The following is a 17,454-nucleotide window of genomic DNA, read 5'->3' as shown; positions in this document are numbered from 1 at the left end:
AAATAGGATCGGGGGGAAAAAAAGAGCATTGGTACCATACATATTTTATTTAACCTCACGGAATCAAGAACATTACCAAAAGTGCATTTCAAATTGGGACTGTTTGAAAACAGCACTGCTTAACTCAGCAAATACCTTTCTGGTATTTGTCCTGGGTCAGGGGAAAAAAATAGTAGTAAACTGATCCTCCTTGCATTCGCTGTGGTATAATTCTGGAATAATGTCGGTGGCTTCAGTGGAGTTACTGCAGAGTAAATCTGACCTAGCTGAATGCATAATCAGGGCGAAGGCTGGATTGACTTCTACTGCAGTTAGTACCGAAGAGAAAACTTAGTGGAAGGTAGAGTCAGCAAGCTGCAGTTGCCTCTGTGCATCCTCAGTTAAGCTACTCATTAAACTCCAATCAGTCTCGCTTCAGCAAACCCTCTGAGGGAAAATTACTTTGTCCAGGTTTCCCTAAAACTTGCTTTGAAGGAAAGAAGCTATGCAAATACCACCAAGGACAAATTTTGCTGCCCACCCTTTTGTTAATGGTGGTAATATCTGAAGAACAGAAAAGGGAAGAGAAATTTTCTCTGAAAATCAGACTGAATTTGAAAGAATGGGAACAGCAATCAAAATTAAGCAGAAAACTTAGTTCCCTGACAGTGTTACAAACATTCTTCGATGAGCACTTGGACATGAATGAAAAAAAGCTAAGAAATAAGAAATAATAAATATGGGATCCCACACTGCCAGCAATACGCTTATGGCACTGAGGGAAGAAAATCTAACTGGAACACATAGCCACCTCCAGATATGTAAAAAGGACTGTCACATTTCTTGCCTCTCTTAATCTTTTTTTCTCATCCTCTCAGCTTGATTTCTCAACCCTTTAGCTTTGTACCAGCATCTCAGAACAGGGGCGCTTGGTTTCATTCAGAAACAATGTAAACAAACTGTGAAGACCTGGAACTGATGAAAATAAGCCTGCCATGGTGGAGGACACAGACTTCATTCCCCACTTCTCCCTGTCATCTTTTAACACTTTGTTTTATATCTTAAAAATTTTATGGTGTGACTTCAGGGTAGGTACTTTGCTGATGAATAACTTTATTTTTTTAACAGCTCATCTCACACATGCTGATCTGCTTAGAAGGCAACCACAGCAGAACAATCAGAAGTGTCTCTCTACAGCAACTTACTGCTTTACTAACAAAGTAAAGCCCATGTTTCTTCATAAATATGTATCTACTTACAACTGGAAAAGATTTAAGAGCTTCTAAGCCAATATGTTGTGTCAAATATAGTTCTCATACATAATATGAATGGCCACAAGATGAAGTAATCTTTGGGGACCTTCAGGCTGGCTCCCAGTTTCTCAGGTGACTGACACTGGTCTAATCAGCTCTTAACAAGGAATGAAAACTTGTCCATACCAAACCTACTACTGGGTAACTGTGAAGCAGTGTCTGTGACACAATATCTCACTCGTTACAGCAGGGAAGCCGTACAGATTCTGACAGAAGAGGTAACATGACAGCATGATAAAATGTAGGAGAGCTCATACTTCTGTTAGTCCAGTCAAGAATTTCTCCCGCTCCAGCTGCCGAGAGCGGTGCTCATCAGGCTCGTCGGGGGAGTCGAGAGACAGTGATTCCAGAAAGAGGTTTTCCGTGGCGCTGCACCGGTCGCTCTCCTTCAGCTTGGACAGCGACCGCTCGTCAAACTGAACGGTGTCGGAATCAGAGTAGGACCTGGAGCCCATGGGGCGGGGCACACGGAGGTTCCCCTGGGGCGTAAACGGCCGACGGCTGCTCTCGTTCTGGTCACACACCAAACCACCTCCTCTCCGTGGGCTCGCTTCTTTCTGAAGCTGGAGACAAGGCAGATTAAAAGGAGCAGCAATTACTTCTGCCATGTGTGGCATTTGGCAGAACTCATCCTTCCCCAGGAGCAAGGCACTCATGCCCTGGGGATTACAGCCCTGCCCCAGGGGGGCACCTCCAAGGGACATTGGCCTTGCTCTACTGGTTGTTCCACAAAGGGAGACTTCTCTAGCACTTTGATGCTATTACTCATGGGATTTTGAGTGATTAAATGTGTGTATGCACAGTTTTGCTTATTTACATGTATATGTATACATATACACACACTGAATATATATGTATATACAAAATAATGCATCTGTGTGTAATCTGTTTTTTAAAGAAACAAATCAACACAGATTGTTATTTAAAAGCAATCTTGATAGCAGTTCAAGTAGAAGCTGATGAAAGGGTGAGTGAATTACCTTCTCATCGAAACAAGCACATTTTTCTCCTGGTCAGCAACACAGAGATTGAACTTTTATGTATATCACTTGTTTCCAGTGGTGGAAAATTATGCTCAACAAAAAACAAAAGCTTTGTTTTATAAATGGCCTAGCCTGAATGCGTGGCTAGAAAGTTTTTGGAGTATTTGTACAAAAGAGCATTGTCAAAGGGATGAATTAGGCATGCAGAACATATTTAAAGAAAATGTGTATTTATAGAAGGGGAATCAAAGACATTAACTCTACACTTTTCAAAAACTGGTGAAGACAGGGTGAACCATTAGAGAAATTGGCACTATTAAAATTAGATTATGTGATCAACTTCTGTTTCAACTGTAAATACAACAGGATGGATGAAGTAAGTGATAAGTTCAAACATGATAAACGACTGCAGCGATCTGATAAGAACTCTGATGTTTTGCTAGAGCAGCATATTAAGATTAGTGACAATAAACTGAAAATGCAAGTCATTCACTAGGGCCCCGGAAACTAAAAACCTACAAAACATATTCATCTTGCTGCTTGTGTTTGGAAAAATAAGCAGACATTGTATTGCTTAATTTAGATCAAACTGTTTTCGGTCCCAAATGATAAAATTTACACTTGATCTGAAAACAGTGAGATTTTTTTTTTGATGCAGGACTACAAAAAGGGAAATGCATCTTCAGTGTTTTCCTCATGTTATACAAAATCTGAAACAGTTATGTTAAAAGGAGGTATCCTTTAAAGGCAGGGGCTGGAAGATATCTATCCTGGAGGCCCTTTGAGATCATGAAGGCCATTCCTGAGCATATGGGCAAGAGTCAAAGGAAGAAAAAATGGTAATTACATGCTTTCTTTATAGCTAGTTCCAACTGCAAGCCCTTCACAGTTTTAGGGATCCTATAAGGAGAATGTTCTGGAAGCCTTTATGAGAGAGCAGTACTGATACTGCCTTACTCTCTGAACCTCAGAGAGCTGACAGGAGAACTAAAGTGACAAATACTGCCCTAACTTTTCAAGAATGACTAATAATTTTGAGTCCCCATGTTTTTATACCTTTAAATACACAACTTTTCATTCAGGTGATCTTGTGGATTTAAATATTTGTCAGTGTGCTCTGTGCATAATTAGCTTTAGGAGCACAGGGGAGGGAGATTCTCTAAGGGAAAACTAAGTGACAGAGTACTTTAAAAGAAAAAAACAACAACTGTGAGCTCTGAAGAAAGTAGGTCATCATGTTTTTTTTCTATGCTAGCAGTATTCCCATCACCATCCAGAGTAAAGTATTTTATATATTTTATACATTGGTGTAACTTCCCTCTTATCATGTATGTATTATTCAGGAGCTGTGTGAAAGCAGACTGACATAAAGCATTAGAATGAAATGTGGCACACACACTTCTTCTATCTCTTAGACTTTGTTTCAAACATACACACTGTGTAGTCTCTTCATCCTCTGTGTATTGCCATACATGGAATACACACACCAAAACTCTGGGGAGTAGGACTTCAGAGATACACTAATTGTTTCCATATAAAGCAGGGCATGACTGCAATCTGAGAGGATATTCAACTAAAAGCTTGCAAATATTTGGAAGCTTCCTGTCACACAGGGAAATGTTTGATTATAAGAAAAGATGGAGTTATGAAGTTTTGTAGGCAGGTAGCCAAGATTTCAAATGCTATTTCTGGTCATCTAGTCCTCTGAAATTAGCTTGATGCAATAATTTTTATTTTCCCTATTCATTGTCAATTCTGCTTACAATTTTGTTGGCACAGTAAATATATAGTTAAAGCCCAGAGGTTTCAGAAATATAACAAAAGGAATCAGTTCCAGCACCAGCTAAGTGCTGTTTTGTAGGCTCTCCCAAGATGGATCTGAGAGGTTATGTCAGGTTTTAAGGCTATTAAAAGCTAGGTAACATTAATAGGGACTTCTCTGTGGCTTCCTTCAATGTGCCCCATTCCCAGGGAATAGAAAAAGCAGACTTTAAGTAGGTTAAGTCCCTCAAGCTATTGAGTATATACCTAAAACCCCACAATTTATAAGGACAGGAAAACAAACATCCGAAGAGGCACCAGTGACTTCTCAAAGAAAAGTTTCTGTCTATGTGCATAGTACATTGGAAAATTTTCTGAGGGTTATTTAATTCCCATTGTGCATGAAGAATCCATAGGAGGTAGTTTGGCCGCTACAACCCAACGGTTAGAAACCAGATCAGTGAAGCCATGGAGAACTAACTAAGCACCTTCTGCCACTGAACCTTGCAAGCCAAAGGAACTTTGCATGATGAGCTTTGCTGTAAGGCTCACAGGCTCTGATGGTCTTATCTTAGGAGATGCACTATTGCGTTGCATTATAAGGGCTAGCTCAAAAAGCTGCATGAAGTACACACAAAACCCCTCAGATATATATGAGATTAAAAAAAAATCCAGAATCTAGTTTGCTAAAAATTTGAAATTTAGCAGCTCAAAAATCACCTTTCTTGGTCTATAAAACCTTCATGTTTGGCACTGCCTACTCAGACCTACACTTTTAGCATTGATTTTAGAAATACCCACATAAGCATTGGATTTTCCTGAGTCCTTCTCTGTGGGTTTAACAGCCACAGCTCAAACCAAGGTTTAGTCTTGTACTCATAATATTTACAGCCTGGTGTCTTTTCTTTAACTTCTTGTTGCAGCCCTGACATGGGAACATGAGACACAGGCAATGAATCCTTTTCAAAATTTGGTCATGAAGTTACACTGGGTTTTCATTGATTTAAGCCCGTGAGGCCACTCTGTGCTTTGTTGAAGTATAATGCTCTTTAGAGAGCATGCACAAGTCTGATGTGGTTCCATTTCTGATGTCCTAAGGACAGAAAGCGTTCACGTAGCTGAGGACACACAATTTCAGTAGTTTCTCTCGCTTTTCCTGGAATGCATGACTCAGGTGACTCAGAGCTGAACAATATTCAGTCAAAAACAGTATTTTAAGGCTCCCTCATAAAACTTCATTTTTTGTGCAGCTTCCAGCCTGATAATCAGGTATTATTTGTCTCTAATACTAAGCAGATGAAAATACAGATAGGCATGAAAACAAGAAGGTAGGTATGCATTTCCCAGATTTGCAAATGATAATAGAGGTTTCCACAAAATTCATGTGACCAATATTCCTCTGAATATTTAGTACTGATAACTGTGTTTGTTATCAGTCAGGGCTCTTCATGTTAAACCCTGTGTTCCTTTGCCAGAGAAAAAGAATTCAGTTGAGACTGAATAGTTGCAGCAGCTGCATCTTTGGTGTCTAATTCACAGATGAACAGTCTCTTTCAGCAGGAAGCTGCATACCAAACCTTGAATAACTTTGTGAGTTGAGTGTTTTAGCACAGAGATGCATTAAAGCTTCCAAACAGAATGTGACCATGCTTATCCAGGATAACTGAAATGAGGAAATGACCTCTAACCTAGAGCTGATTTCTCATAAGTGGTCTTTTATAGGGATTATGAGCATTTTCCTTTTACTCCCTTGTGTCTATAAATTGTTGCATAACATGAGAAACATTGTTGTAGCCAAGGAAGCAAAATCATTCCTGTGCTGCTTCTTAATGCTGTCCCTTGAGGTTGGCCTGAGTGTAGTAATGGTTCAATGGCCTCATTCTTTCAGACAGGCACTGCTCACCCAAGATGACTCCTTACCTGACGGCTCCTTACCTGCTCTATCCGCCTGAGCAGCTCCTTCTTTTGACGGTCCCATTCTCGCCGGTCTCTATCAAGCCTGTCCAAGAGTTCCACCTTTTCCCGGTTCCAGTTCTTTTCACTGTGCTGGATTTGCCAGCGCAGGTCCATCACCACACTGTGACTGTCAGCCAGAAGCTTCTTGTGCTCCTCTCTTTCCCTTTTAAAAGCACCCTTTGCGTCTGAACCGAGACCTGTTTCTCCAGAGGTGCTCTCACCCTTCCCTTCCAGCTGGCAATAAAGTCAAAAGTTACTAGAAGGTTAAACTTTCTGCAATAAAAAACTTGTGTCTGACAATGGATTAGAGTTGAAGACCTAACTTCACAACAATTCTTACATCTTAGGATCTCAATAAATGATCAAATACTTTCAGCGTGGAAAAAAGTTTTAAAATCAAGACAGTAAAAACTACAGGGAATAACTTCTCAAGCTCTACCAATTCATGCCCTGAAGGCACCAGTTATGATCCTTCTGATGGCAATATAGGTACCAGTAATGAAAGAACCACGGAGATAAACTTAACCTCATCATTACCTCTGAGACAATTTCCAGGACACTATCCTCAGCTACTGCTCTGCTTTTGTGCTCTTGCTAAGTCCACCTGAAACCTAAGGAGAATGAATTCATCTTCTGAAAAGACTTATCCCACAACAATCCTTAGCAGTGGTGTTATTGTATGACCCTCCTGCCTTCCAACAAGAGAAGGTGCTAGCAGCAGCAGCAGATGCACCAAGATCATTCCCCCCATCTCTGAGGTTCTGGAGTCAGAACTGATTTCAAGGGCAGTTATCTGATGCTCCCTTCCTTCCCTTCTTCAATTTCATGATCAGGGGTCAGCTTAAACAGATCAGAAGAGCTGGCCCAAGGTAATAGATTCAAAGGAAAACAGAGGCTCAATGGGGTGTCAGGAAGTCTCTAGGTGAACCTTCTGCTTCCAGCATGGTATGCTCTGAGGTCAGAATGGGTTGTACAGGACTCTGTTCAGATGGATCCTGGAAAACCTCCAAGTGCAGAGATTGCACAACCTCTCTGGTCAAGCTGGGCCAGTGCTGGACTGTTGTCAGAGGGAAAAAGTGCTCAAATGTTTTGTGTAAGTTCAAGCGAGTGAAAAATTTATCCTTGGAATCTGACCTTCTGTTGACAGCTCAGTAGATATGTGTGTATGACTCAGAATGGGATACAACTCCATCCCCTAGCTCTGCAGGTGAAATGGAGTGAAAAGCAGCAAAAACTCATTTCCACCTCTGGAGTTAACATTGTCCTCAAAAATAAGAGGCAGCGGGTCTGCTGGGATATTCCTGTAGCAATAGAGAAGGACAACACCTTCACCTTGTTCTTTATGGAAATTAAGCCCAAACTTTCTGAGTTTTCTGAAAAAAATTTCAAACTGGATTCAGGAGTGATGCTTAGTAGTCTCTGGAACAGTCTCCCCAAACAATTGACTGAGAGATTACTGCTTGAGTTACTTAAATTGTACTGAGCTGCAGAGAATATCCTGTTACAGTCACTTGCAGTGACAGGGAAATCTTAAAAACACCAGTATCTTCTACTACTTATTTTCAGAGCCCAGATGTTTTCTTTCAAATGACCAAACAACCAACCAAAAAAATCAATTCTCAAAGAGCAGCATCCTATTTTAACAAAGTCAACAGGACATCATCTTTCTCACACCTGTGCACTGCATATTATGTAATGTTATGATGTCATGTTATGTTATATTTATTATGTTGTATTCTCCCCAGGCATCCTGAAGCTGGACTATTGGTCAGAGTCCTAGTGAGGGACTCCCATATCCTTAATGAGTCCCATGTCCTTAATGCAAGTTCTCAAAGCATACTCAAGGTTTGGCCCCTAACACTAACACCCTGTTTCTTCCAAACTTTTCTCACTTTACAGGTTCCACAATACTGGGATTTTTTACTTGCTGAGCTGGAGGCTGAAAATTACGGTGACTCTTTATTGCATCAGCATTATCACAATTCCATATTTGGGAGTAATCTCATTATTTCCTATTTTAAAAACAATCCCCATGGATTCTTCTGCCAAATAAGATGCATACGCATTTCTGACAGACAATATTTTATTTTTAATGATCTCTGCAGTGCTAAAACTCTAAAGCAGAAGATGACAGTATGTTGTCACCTCTGATATGCAGTGGTTTTATATCAGAAGACTTTTCTTTCCTTTTTCATTTCTGTCCTATACAGAGATAGTTGAAACATCAAAAAGCAAAACTGTTGCCAGTGACTATTCATTAGGAGTTGACTCTCTTTCAGAAAATACTTTAGTCAATTGACCTACTGCTTCATAAAAAAGGAGGAAAACAGCAGCAGTGAAGATAGTAGTGGAGACTAGGAAGACCTTGATTCTTTGTGGGCCTGTCAAGATGTAGGCAGCTCTACAGGAAATCTGTGGTGGGAGGTAAGTTCATCACCACCCATCAACACAAACAAAAAGGCATCATGAGAGATCCTTCTACACACATGAACCTGACAGACTTGGCTATTACTTGGTTAAAACGGTGCTATTTTTTTTTCTTACTGTGTTCAGGACCTGTTTTTACTGTAATAGAAATGTTGTGGGGAATTGGCTAAGATAGAGAGTTTCATGTCTTAAATATTGGCCAGGTTCATTCTCTTCATTTGCTTGAAAAAACATAAAAAGCAACACTCATTGCCCAATAACTACCAAATATTATATTATTGTATATATTATATGTATATTATTTCCAGTGGAGCAGTGGAGGTAGCAAAGAGCCTGGTAAAAGCCTCAGAAGGAAGGGTGGAAACCCCTGAGCAGGAATGGCAGCACCGTCCTGGTACCAAACACCAGCCAAAGTGGCAGCCTGGAAGTTTATTGCCCATGCAGAGGCAAAGCAGGAAAGCTTGGCAGTTCTGTGGTCAGACTTTCTCTAAGTTTTGTTCTTTGTTGCTGTCTCGAGCTTAATGTAAATCTGTCACCAAGATATTTCAGAAGGAGCCAAAACAGGAACTGATTTTGTTTCCTTTTTCAAGTGATACATTGTTCAGAAATGCTTGCACACTAAGAAGCAGTAGAACTAAGAATTTGTATATTTTGGGAGAGGATTGCTAAAAATGAAAGCTGCCTCCTTCTTTCTGGGAAAGCAGCCCACAGCACCTGGGCAGGAAAAGCAGTGCTCACATCTCCGCTCTGTGTGTCACAGTGAGCCTCTAAAATTTAGTAAATCCTTCTAAATGTACCACCCTCCCAACAGTGAATATTTTTATTATATGTTCCTTGTGAAGAGAAGCTCTATGATTTTTCTCAAGATCGGAATGTACTAATTCTCCCTCTTCAATGTGTAAAATAAGAGCATTTATGCCATCAGCTTTGGAAATAAATTCTTGTGGGTTTTTTTGCTGATTTGTTTTCATGCTGCTTCAGAAACAGTACCTCTTCTGTGAACTGCCATACACGACACTGAAGCACATGGCACCAGGTTTTATACAAATACTTCTAACAGCATCCCATGGCAGGTAGTGAGATCTCTCTCTTCATTAGGGTGCCATCCATCACTAGCCAGTAGCTTCAAATGGCTGGTTAAATACTAATATATTGATCTATCACTTCAGTGTTGTTGAATCACTCTTTTCTCTCCTATAAATCAAATACTGCAGTTGTTACATAACAAGGCACAGTGATGAACTAATTGTGAGCACGCCAACCTCAAGTCATTTTTCTCTCCAATAAATACAGACACCCACATCTCGTTACCACAGCTGATACATTACTGCCCAGCTCCACTGAGAAAATACAGCAAGAGGTTCAGTTCCTTTGTTCTCACCTATGTAATGCAGTGCCCACTGCATGGGCCCTTATACTGGGACAACTGGAAATCCAAAATGCAACTCAAGTGGCAAAGCTTTGATCAGGCTTCAGGTGAGGGCTTTCACACACCAGGATAAAATGCATGAATAAAGTCCCTTTTCAGTTTGTCATAAATTCCCTGTTTCACTAAGCACCTCAGCTGTTTTTAGAGTTGTTGGACTTGGGGCACGTTACCTGTTCGAGGCGGCACTTGAGTTCAGTCATTTCCACCTCCCAGGCTGCCTTGTGCAGGGCATACTGCTGCTGGAGCCCCTGGCGCTCCCGCTCCTCATCCCGCAGCTCCGAGCGGAAGTCATCCAGCAAACCCTTCAGAGCGTTCAGGAGCTTCCGGTTCTCACTTGCCTGACACAACAAAGCAGACAAAATGCTGTCATTGGATGATGCCTTTAATCCCCAGTTTCACTTTTTAGGAGGAAAAATGTCCACTGCATGGAAGTGAAAGTGCCTGGGCTAACTTTTGCATGAGAAAACTAAGAATAGCAATGTCTTCTCTGTCTACAGGCTGCTCAGGAAGTGGTTGAGTCACCATCCCTGGAGGTATTTAAAAGATGTCTGGATGTGACACTTTGGGATGTGATTTAGTGGTAGAATTGGCAGTGTTAGGTTTTTGCATGGTTGGACTCAATGATCTTAAAGGTCTTTTCCAACCTAAGCGATTCTCTGATTCTGCTTCTTGTTTAGCTCTAGTGCTGATGCTTCCTGAAAGCCAAAGATACTGAAAAAAGGCACTAAGCATCTTCCTGGACTGAGGACATCATTCATAACTTTTATTTTTTTAATACTGCAAACCGAAGCCAGAGTATAATTCGTCAGATTTGTTGGGTAGTTGCATGCCTGTCTCACACATACAGTCATTGCTCAGTATCAAATCCCAAATATTTGTAAACTACATAAAAAGAAAGAGGACAACTTTTCAATGCTTTTGTATTATCAGATAAAATTGTTTTGGGAAATACTGTGAGGCTTTGAGCTGAGTGTCTCTGCTCAGGTGGTTCAGTAGTATTCCTGCTCCATGCCAGGTTAGTTTTGCAGCAGCACCCTTCCTGGTGCCAAAGGCATGAAGGCCAGGGAGACCACCTTCCCTCCTGCAGAGGGGACCAAAGAGCAAACCCCCATTCATGTCTTCTTGAGAGTGTCATGGCCTTACTGAAAATGCTGTCAGAGATCTTGTGCTAGCCAGAAGCCAAGAATGGAGCTAAGCTGAAAGTCTAGCCCAGAGCTGACATCACATATTCTTACTCGAATCTTATTTCTTTTTTCCTTAGTTTTGGCATTTACCTTCTGCACACTCTCTGGGCACTTGCAAAACCTGCCATTTTTATGTTAAATATCAAAAAACGTTTTCTAAATATTCATTCTGGATGAGTAAAGGAAAAGGTTTCCCATCTTTTTTTTTTTTTTTGGCAGCCATTGAATCAGAAAACAGAAATATATGATTTATTTGTCCAGATTTTAAATCAAATATTCCCAATGATCTTCTCAAACACCAGGGAGTAACCAGAGATTGTATCTGACAAGTTATCCTGACTAGAAAATACTTTTATGAAAATCATACTTGACTAGCAGACACAGCAAGGTGCAGAAAAATGGGAAAGCTTACTCAAAAAAATTCAGCATTTAATTACGTGGTTCTTAGGAATGCGTTAACTCCTTTGGGAAGGCCTAACTCACATTAGTTGTCTCCATCCCTTGCATGATAGTCTAATTGAATTTATTTTTTATTTGTTTTCCCAAGTGAAGGCTTCCTGCATTCCCTCTTATCTGGTATTTCATGAAGAAATTACATGGGGGCTTCTTTGAAGACAAGTCAAGTAAACAGATGTACACAAAAATCTAAGTAATTGTCCTGTGCTTTTTTCAATGGCAACACTTATAAAATTTTACACAGACAACTAAGCTGACTTCATATGCTTTTCAGATTTTTGGCATCACTGAACCCACCTCACCCATTTTTGTAATCACTAATCATACATACCAAGGTGCCTTTTTTCTTTAAAAAACAAACAAATGTGGTCTACTTTTTCCAAGCCATTTGATGCACCAGCAAAAAACATGCTAGATGCAGGGAAATGACTGCAGGTGCTCATTGACTGACCTATCTGTTTGGGCTAATGAAAAGTGATGGTGTACAAGATGGGGTTTTGCAAGAAACACACCCACAGAAGCAGAATTAATTCCATTAACATTTAATGCCAATTAGCAGTTTCCTGCTATCCAGCAGCAGTCTCCATCATGCATATAAGATCACCTACTGTTCAATATGCAATGAGATTTTATGTTTCCACCATGCATTTTCGTTCTACTACCTAATTAAGGCTAAATTCTCCAAACATTTCAAGCCCCTTGTGTAATAATCAGAATAGGAACTCCTTTGAAGTTTTGCCCTTAATGTCACAACAGAAGCTGCTGGGTATTGAAGGCATCAAAATCTGGTCCCATCCTCTTTGAAAACCCTGACTCCAAATGTCTGTGAAGTGCTTTCCTTCAAGAACCATGTTCTGTGTTTTCTGGTGTGCTGTACAAACCTTTCTCTGGCAAAGCAGTCAAAAAGCTACACAAGAGAAATGAGGCAGAAGAAAACTAAAACCAAAGGACACTAAAGCAAGTTACATCTCTCCTTCCTGTGCACACATTTGACAATTTTGGAGTCCTATAAAATTTGGTTTGCAAAGAAAGAAGATATGGACTAGTACATAAAGGAGACAAAAGAGCCTCATTTCAGGTTTATAGCCTACTGGGATGAGGGCATTTCTTATTTCTAGAGGCATTACATCAATGTCACTGTTATGAGACAAGTACCCCAGGTGCCCCCTGGCTTGCTGGGATTTTAATTACCTTGCCAATATAAATCCAATTTTGGTTACACACTTTGTACTCCTGTGGAGAAGTCTCTTCTTCTTCTTCTTTGTACTTACAGTCTGAAGTTGGAGAAGCCTGTGAAATTATTTTTTTCTGTTTTGCCAAACTGGAGTGGTTTTGGAGAACAGAGAAAGTATTTATGAGAGAACGTGCTCTGAAATACGTTTACAATTTTGCAAGTGCATTTTAGATTTTCTTGGCAAAACTGCCAAACAGCTTATTCATAAGACTAAGACCTGTAAATACACAAGTACTGTTGTAGTCTTCCCCTTCCTTTCAGGCATGTTGCACAGCAGAAATCTGGCATGGCTGTGATTCTCTGGACATGTCTTCCATGCAAGGAGATGGCTCTTTAGCACCTTAGCTGTTCCTAAAATTTAAAGCTTAGAGGAATCTCACAGATTCACAACTGATCTAAGACAAGATAATTACAAAGGCTTTATAAAAGTTTAAAGACTTGTATCCACAGCTCTGGATTTATAGAAAAAACAGCTGACAACAAACTAAACCTTTATGTAGCAAACTCCAATTAAATTCCAGGACATTGGAGCATTTACTAAGTTAACCACAGAAACAGAAGCATCCAGCTCTAGAAAAGTTTTGGACAAGAGTATTTGTTTGCAGTTTGGTTTTGCTTTCAATCACAATTCATTTTTTCTCTGAGAATTTCACTGAAGACTTTAGCCACAACCTGGTATTCCAAGCAGTTTAGTAGAGCAGTCAATTAAAAATCACAAGGTCAGGAGTCTAAACAGCAAACTAGAATCTTTTATTTTTTCTGTCTAATCACAGATGTAGGCAAAACATAAGCTGGATTTTGGTGCAACTCAGTATATTCAGGGCTTAATGACTATTCCATTGGGCTTTTCTCTTAGTTAAGCTTTGAAAACAAACACTGTATGAGTGAAAAGAGATCTAATTGGGGATTTTCTTGACACCCCTCCCAGCAACAACACTACTGTATTGTTTTGCAATGCTTTTTCCACTGGACCACAGATGCTTAAACTCTTTTCTCCTTATTCCCTTATCTTACACATCTAACAGGCATCTCACCCCTTATAGTCAACTGAAACAAAGCTCTTCCTTTATCCACAGGCTGTTCTCCCTGACCTCTTACCATACACATAGAAATGCTGATTCACAGCAAGCCCTCCTCTGCTGTGCCACCAGTCTAACTTGCTTGATTTTCTCCTAAACATGATCAAACTTCCAGCTCTTGCCCGACACTTTATGCTGTGTCCCCAAGCTGCCAGCCAAGAGACAATGCAGGGAAAGAGGAACTGACCCCTCTCAGACTTCTTATCTACCCTGCCTCTTATCACCTTGCCTTTTTTCTCCCCTTTCCACTCTGCCTTGCCTATATCCCTCCTCACACTGTCCCAGTAAAAATCACAGACAAGCCAGACTGGTGTACTTTCCAGCCAGCTGTAATCTCAAATTATAGTAATATAAAATTAAAAGTTGCACGTTGAAATTAAGTCCTCTGCTCTCAAAACAATTCCACTTTCCAGGCAGGGTAAGAAAGTCAGCAGCAAGAGTGCAGTCTGAAAATACAAGCCATTAAATATTAACATTAAATGTTAAAAATAAATATGGGTAACCTCAGGTGACCATAAGCCCTTTCTTTTGTCTGACCTAGTTATCTCAGCTACTCCTTGACTAACTAGAAGTTTCATTCCTGATGTGAAGTAAGTGCTGATGCACTTCATCTTGGAACTTGTCGGGCAGATCCAGCAACTTTGGGATTTCCAGGGCAGGTGCAAACCTTGGAGATTTTCAGCTGCACCACTCATTCCAAATTCCCTGTGTAAACAGTGTTTTTTCCAGTTGTGGGCTTAAGGAACCTGAAGAAAACCCCTCAAAACTCAGTGTGTTCTTCAGCACAGCAGTGCTTGCAAGAAGATGCCCTAGCATGGGCAAGCAAAACAAATAATAGTGCTTAAAATGAGAAATATCTGGTAAACTCATTCATTCTTGCAGTGTTGAAATAACACTTTTTCCTGGTTGGGAAGCAAGGAATCTGTTTTATCTTGACAAATTAATTTGGATATCACTCACTACTTATCATCATGGAGATGCGGTCAGTTCCCACAGATCAATTCTTTAAGCAAGATTAGCTAGAACTGCTGTGATGTATATAAAAATGAATTATAATCAATTTATTGCCCATTTCTGCCACCTTAATTGAGATTAACATCTAAGCAATGATTATTTCAAAGAGCATATAATTCATTTGAATGTTCTTGGTTATTTTAAGGGTTCTATATGGAAAGTTAGTACATGACAGAGTTTGTACAGAAATAGCATCTTGGTATACATTTATTTCACTAGTTCCAGAATAAATCAGTCTACAGATGAAAGGCAGTCAAATGATGTGCTCAAGAGCATCTCTTGCATGGCTTTCTACAGCCTTTTACCAGAGAAGAGCTTGCTGAGAGGAAGACAGTGATGGGTCTGGGTGACCAGAAAAGTAAAACATTTCCAAATGCCAAACTGATCAAATGAATACTAAACTGGTAGCACACCTCACAGAAAAGAACAGCTAGAGAACATCCTTTTAATAGGACAGAGACTTCCTGCTGCAACGCATAGGCAGTTTGCAAACAGATGGTCCATAATCATGGAAGTCTGGGGATTTCAAGGTGAAGAACTCAGATGCAAAGAGACACAATCCCCAGGCCTTGAAGTGACTTCAGCAGAGTATTGTGATCATAGGGAGTATATCTTTATCTGAGAGCTGTCACTGTGGGGCAGGCTCCCAAGTCAAAAGCCTGGATAGAGAAGGAACATCAGGCATAAAGGCTGAACATTTTTTTTCCCCCCTGAATTTGCTTTTCACATAGAATTCTTGCTCCATTCTGTTGATGATTGTAAATAAACCCATGTAACAGGGTGGTCTCATATGAACGGCTTTCATTTTAAAAATATAGGAAATCTGTCTTCTTTGAATGTTTTCTATTTGTATCGTAAGGATAGTTAGTATTCTAAATGTACAAATGAAAAAGGATATATGGCAGTGCTCTGACACACAGTCAGGGCACAGGAGATGCCAGGGAAAAGTTAGCATGATTTGATTTGGGCTTTTAAAAACAAGCCCAGTGACAGGAAGAAACTTTTACATTGTTTTCCCATCACCTCTAAGGGAAACATTAAATACTTGTGCTAGTCTTTTAAATTATTTAAAGGAAATAAAATCACATGTTCTTGCTAAAAGCTTGACAGTAGAGCACAATAGATGTGCTCAGACAAGAGGAGCATGTAAATTCTGCAAACCATCACATACTGATAGATGTCTCTGGGCAAACCGCCACAAGAGGAAATAGGATTTTTCACCGATAGCATCTGTCAACAGAAGAACAGTAACCACGTGGCTCGTGATTAAATTTAAATATAAATATATTGGATGAAATCCACTGTAATTGCTGTGTAGCTAGAAGTGTTTACACAATAAGATTCTAGGTGATTTAACACAGCAGCACAGAACTCTCTCGGAAGATCTAAAGTTTCCATTCCCAGGGCAAGACATATAAATGGTGTAGTACCTGCTTCTGCTGCTGCAGTAATTCTGCAGTCTGCAGCTGTGGTCCATGGTCAGTGCTCTCTGTGGTGGGACGCTGGGAGAAATCTGTCAGTGCAAACACAACATCCTCTTCCTCCTCCTCTCGCTCTGCATCATTTCCCTTCTGCTCAGACTGAATGCCGAAGTCTGGGAGGGCCTCAGGGTGCTCAATCTAGAATGCAAGAGGAAACGCAGGAACACACTTTTGCCATTTACCTCTGGGGCCAGAAATCTACTGAAGGACTAAGGGAAGGGACAGCATGTCTATGGTGGCATGTATTGACTTCAACTCAGTCTACAGAAATGATCTTTGGGTCATATATCACATATGCATATGTGAACACAACACTGCGCAGGCCTGCAACACAGGATTTATGCAGCTGAGATGGGTGTAATGTCACATGATGGATATAATCCATCACACATTAATCAAGAACTATACAAGACAGGGGGGGTATTTTGTGATGAAATAATGGAGATTAGGAATTATCCAAATGTATCACTCTATTTTCTGTAAAGTGTGAGCAAAACATGACTCCAATAACGACTAGAGCTGGGCTGGTAATAAATGAACCAGTCAAAAAAATCCAAACAGTCAAGAAATTAAAGCCTTTTGGTATTAAAAGATGGGTTAGATTACACAAAAGCAAATTAACTCTGCTGAAGTAAAGTAGAAGCAAATTATTCCTAAATAGCTACTCATCTCTTGTTTCTGACTCACATTACCACAGCAGATGAATCTAAAGATGTTCATCCACCCTCTATCTAAGAATACAAAACATTGGAGTATTCAACTTAAGCATACTCCAAACAGACCTGAAAGGTTACTTGTACTGCCAAATGCAGCAAACCTTGAAAAACACTAAGTACAAAAGGATCAGAAATACTGAGAAAAAATACTTTATTGCTTACTAAATGGCTTCAGAATTGCATGAACCTGCAAAAAACAAATCTATTGTTTTCAAGAATTTAGTACAGAATGCCAGAATGGGAAAACACTTTATTTATTTTTTTTCTTTAGCTAAGAAGCAAATGGTAATTCTGGGTGTGCAACTCAACACTTCCTTCACAGTGCATGTTGGCTGGCAACCATACCCCTGCTGAGATGTGTCAGCTTGGGGATTCCAGGTTGTTATGTACTTCTGAAACTCCTGATCTTGATTTAGCCTCCACTTAGAAAAGCACCATGATG

General features: G+C 40.1%; 1 protein-coding gene across 13 annotated transcripts in view; it reads right to left on the bottom strand.

Moving 5' to 3' along the window:
* The window catches only part of MTCL1 (microtubule crosslinking factor 1), a 103,713-nt gene that overhangs the window by 11,680 nt on the left and 74,579 nt on the right, over nucleotides 1-17,454 (bottom strand). For 10 of the 13 annotated variants that reach the window (XM_086892574.1, XM_086892593.1, XM_086892599.1 and 7 more), the window contains 4 exons: nucleotides 16,246-16,434; nucleotides 10,019-10,186; nucleotides 5,972-6,226; nucleotides 1,550-1,855 (listed from right to left, as the gene is read on the bottom strand). In XM_086892574.1, the coding sequence (XP_086748700.1) occupies nucleotides 1,550-1,855; nucleotides 5,972-6,226; nucleotides 10,019-10,186; nucleotides 16,246-16,434 (918 nt within the window). The remainder of the gene's footprint in view (nucleotides 1-1,549; nucleotides 1,856-5,971; nucleotides 6,227-10,018; nucleotides 10,187-16,245; nucleotides 16,435-17,454) is intronic. The other 3 variants (XM_086892634.1, XM_086892641.1, XM_086892644.1) reach the window with 1 other exon arrangement.

The sequence above is a fragment of the Cyanistes caeruleus genome, chromosome 1, assembly GCF_971803275.1.
Source record: "Cyanistes caeruleus chromosome 1, bCyaCae1.hap1.1, whole genome shotgun sequence".
Lineage (NCBI taxonomy): Eukaryota > Metazoa > Chordata > Aves > Passeriformes > Paridae > Cyanistes > Cyanistes caeruleus.
The sequence above is the reverse complement of the archived record's forward strand: the minus strand, read 5'-3'. Positions and strand labels throughout refer to the sequence as shown.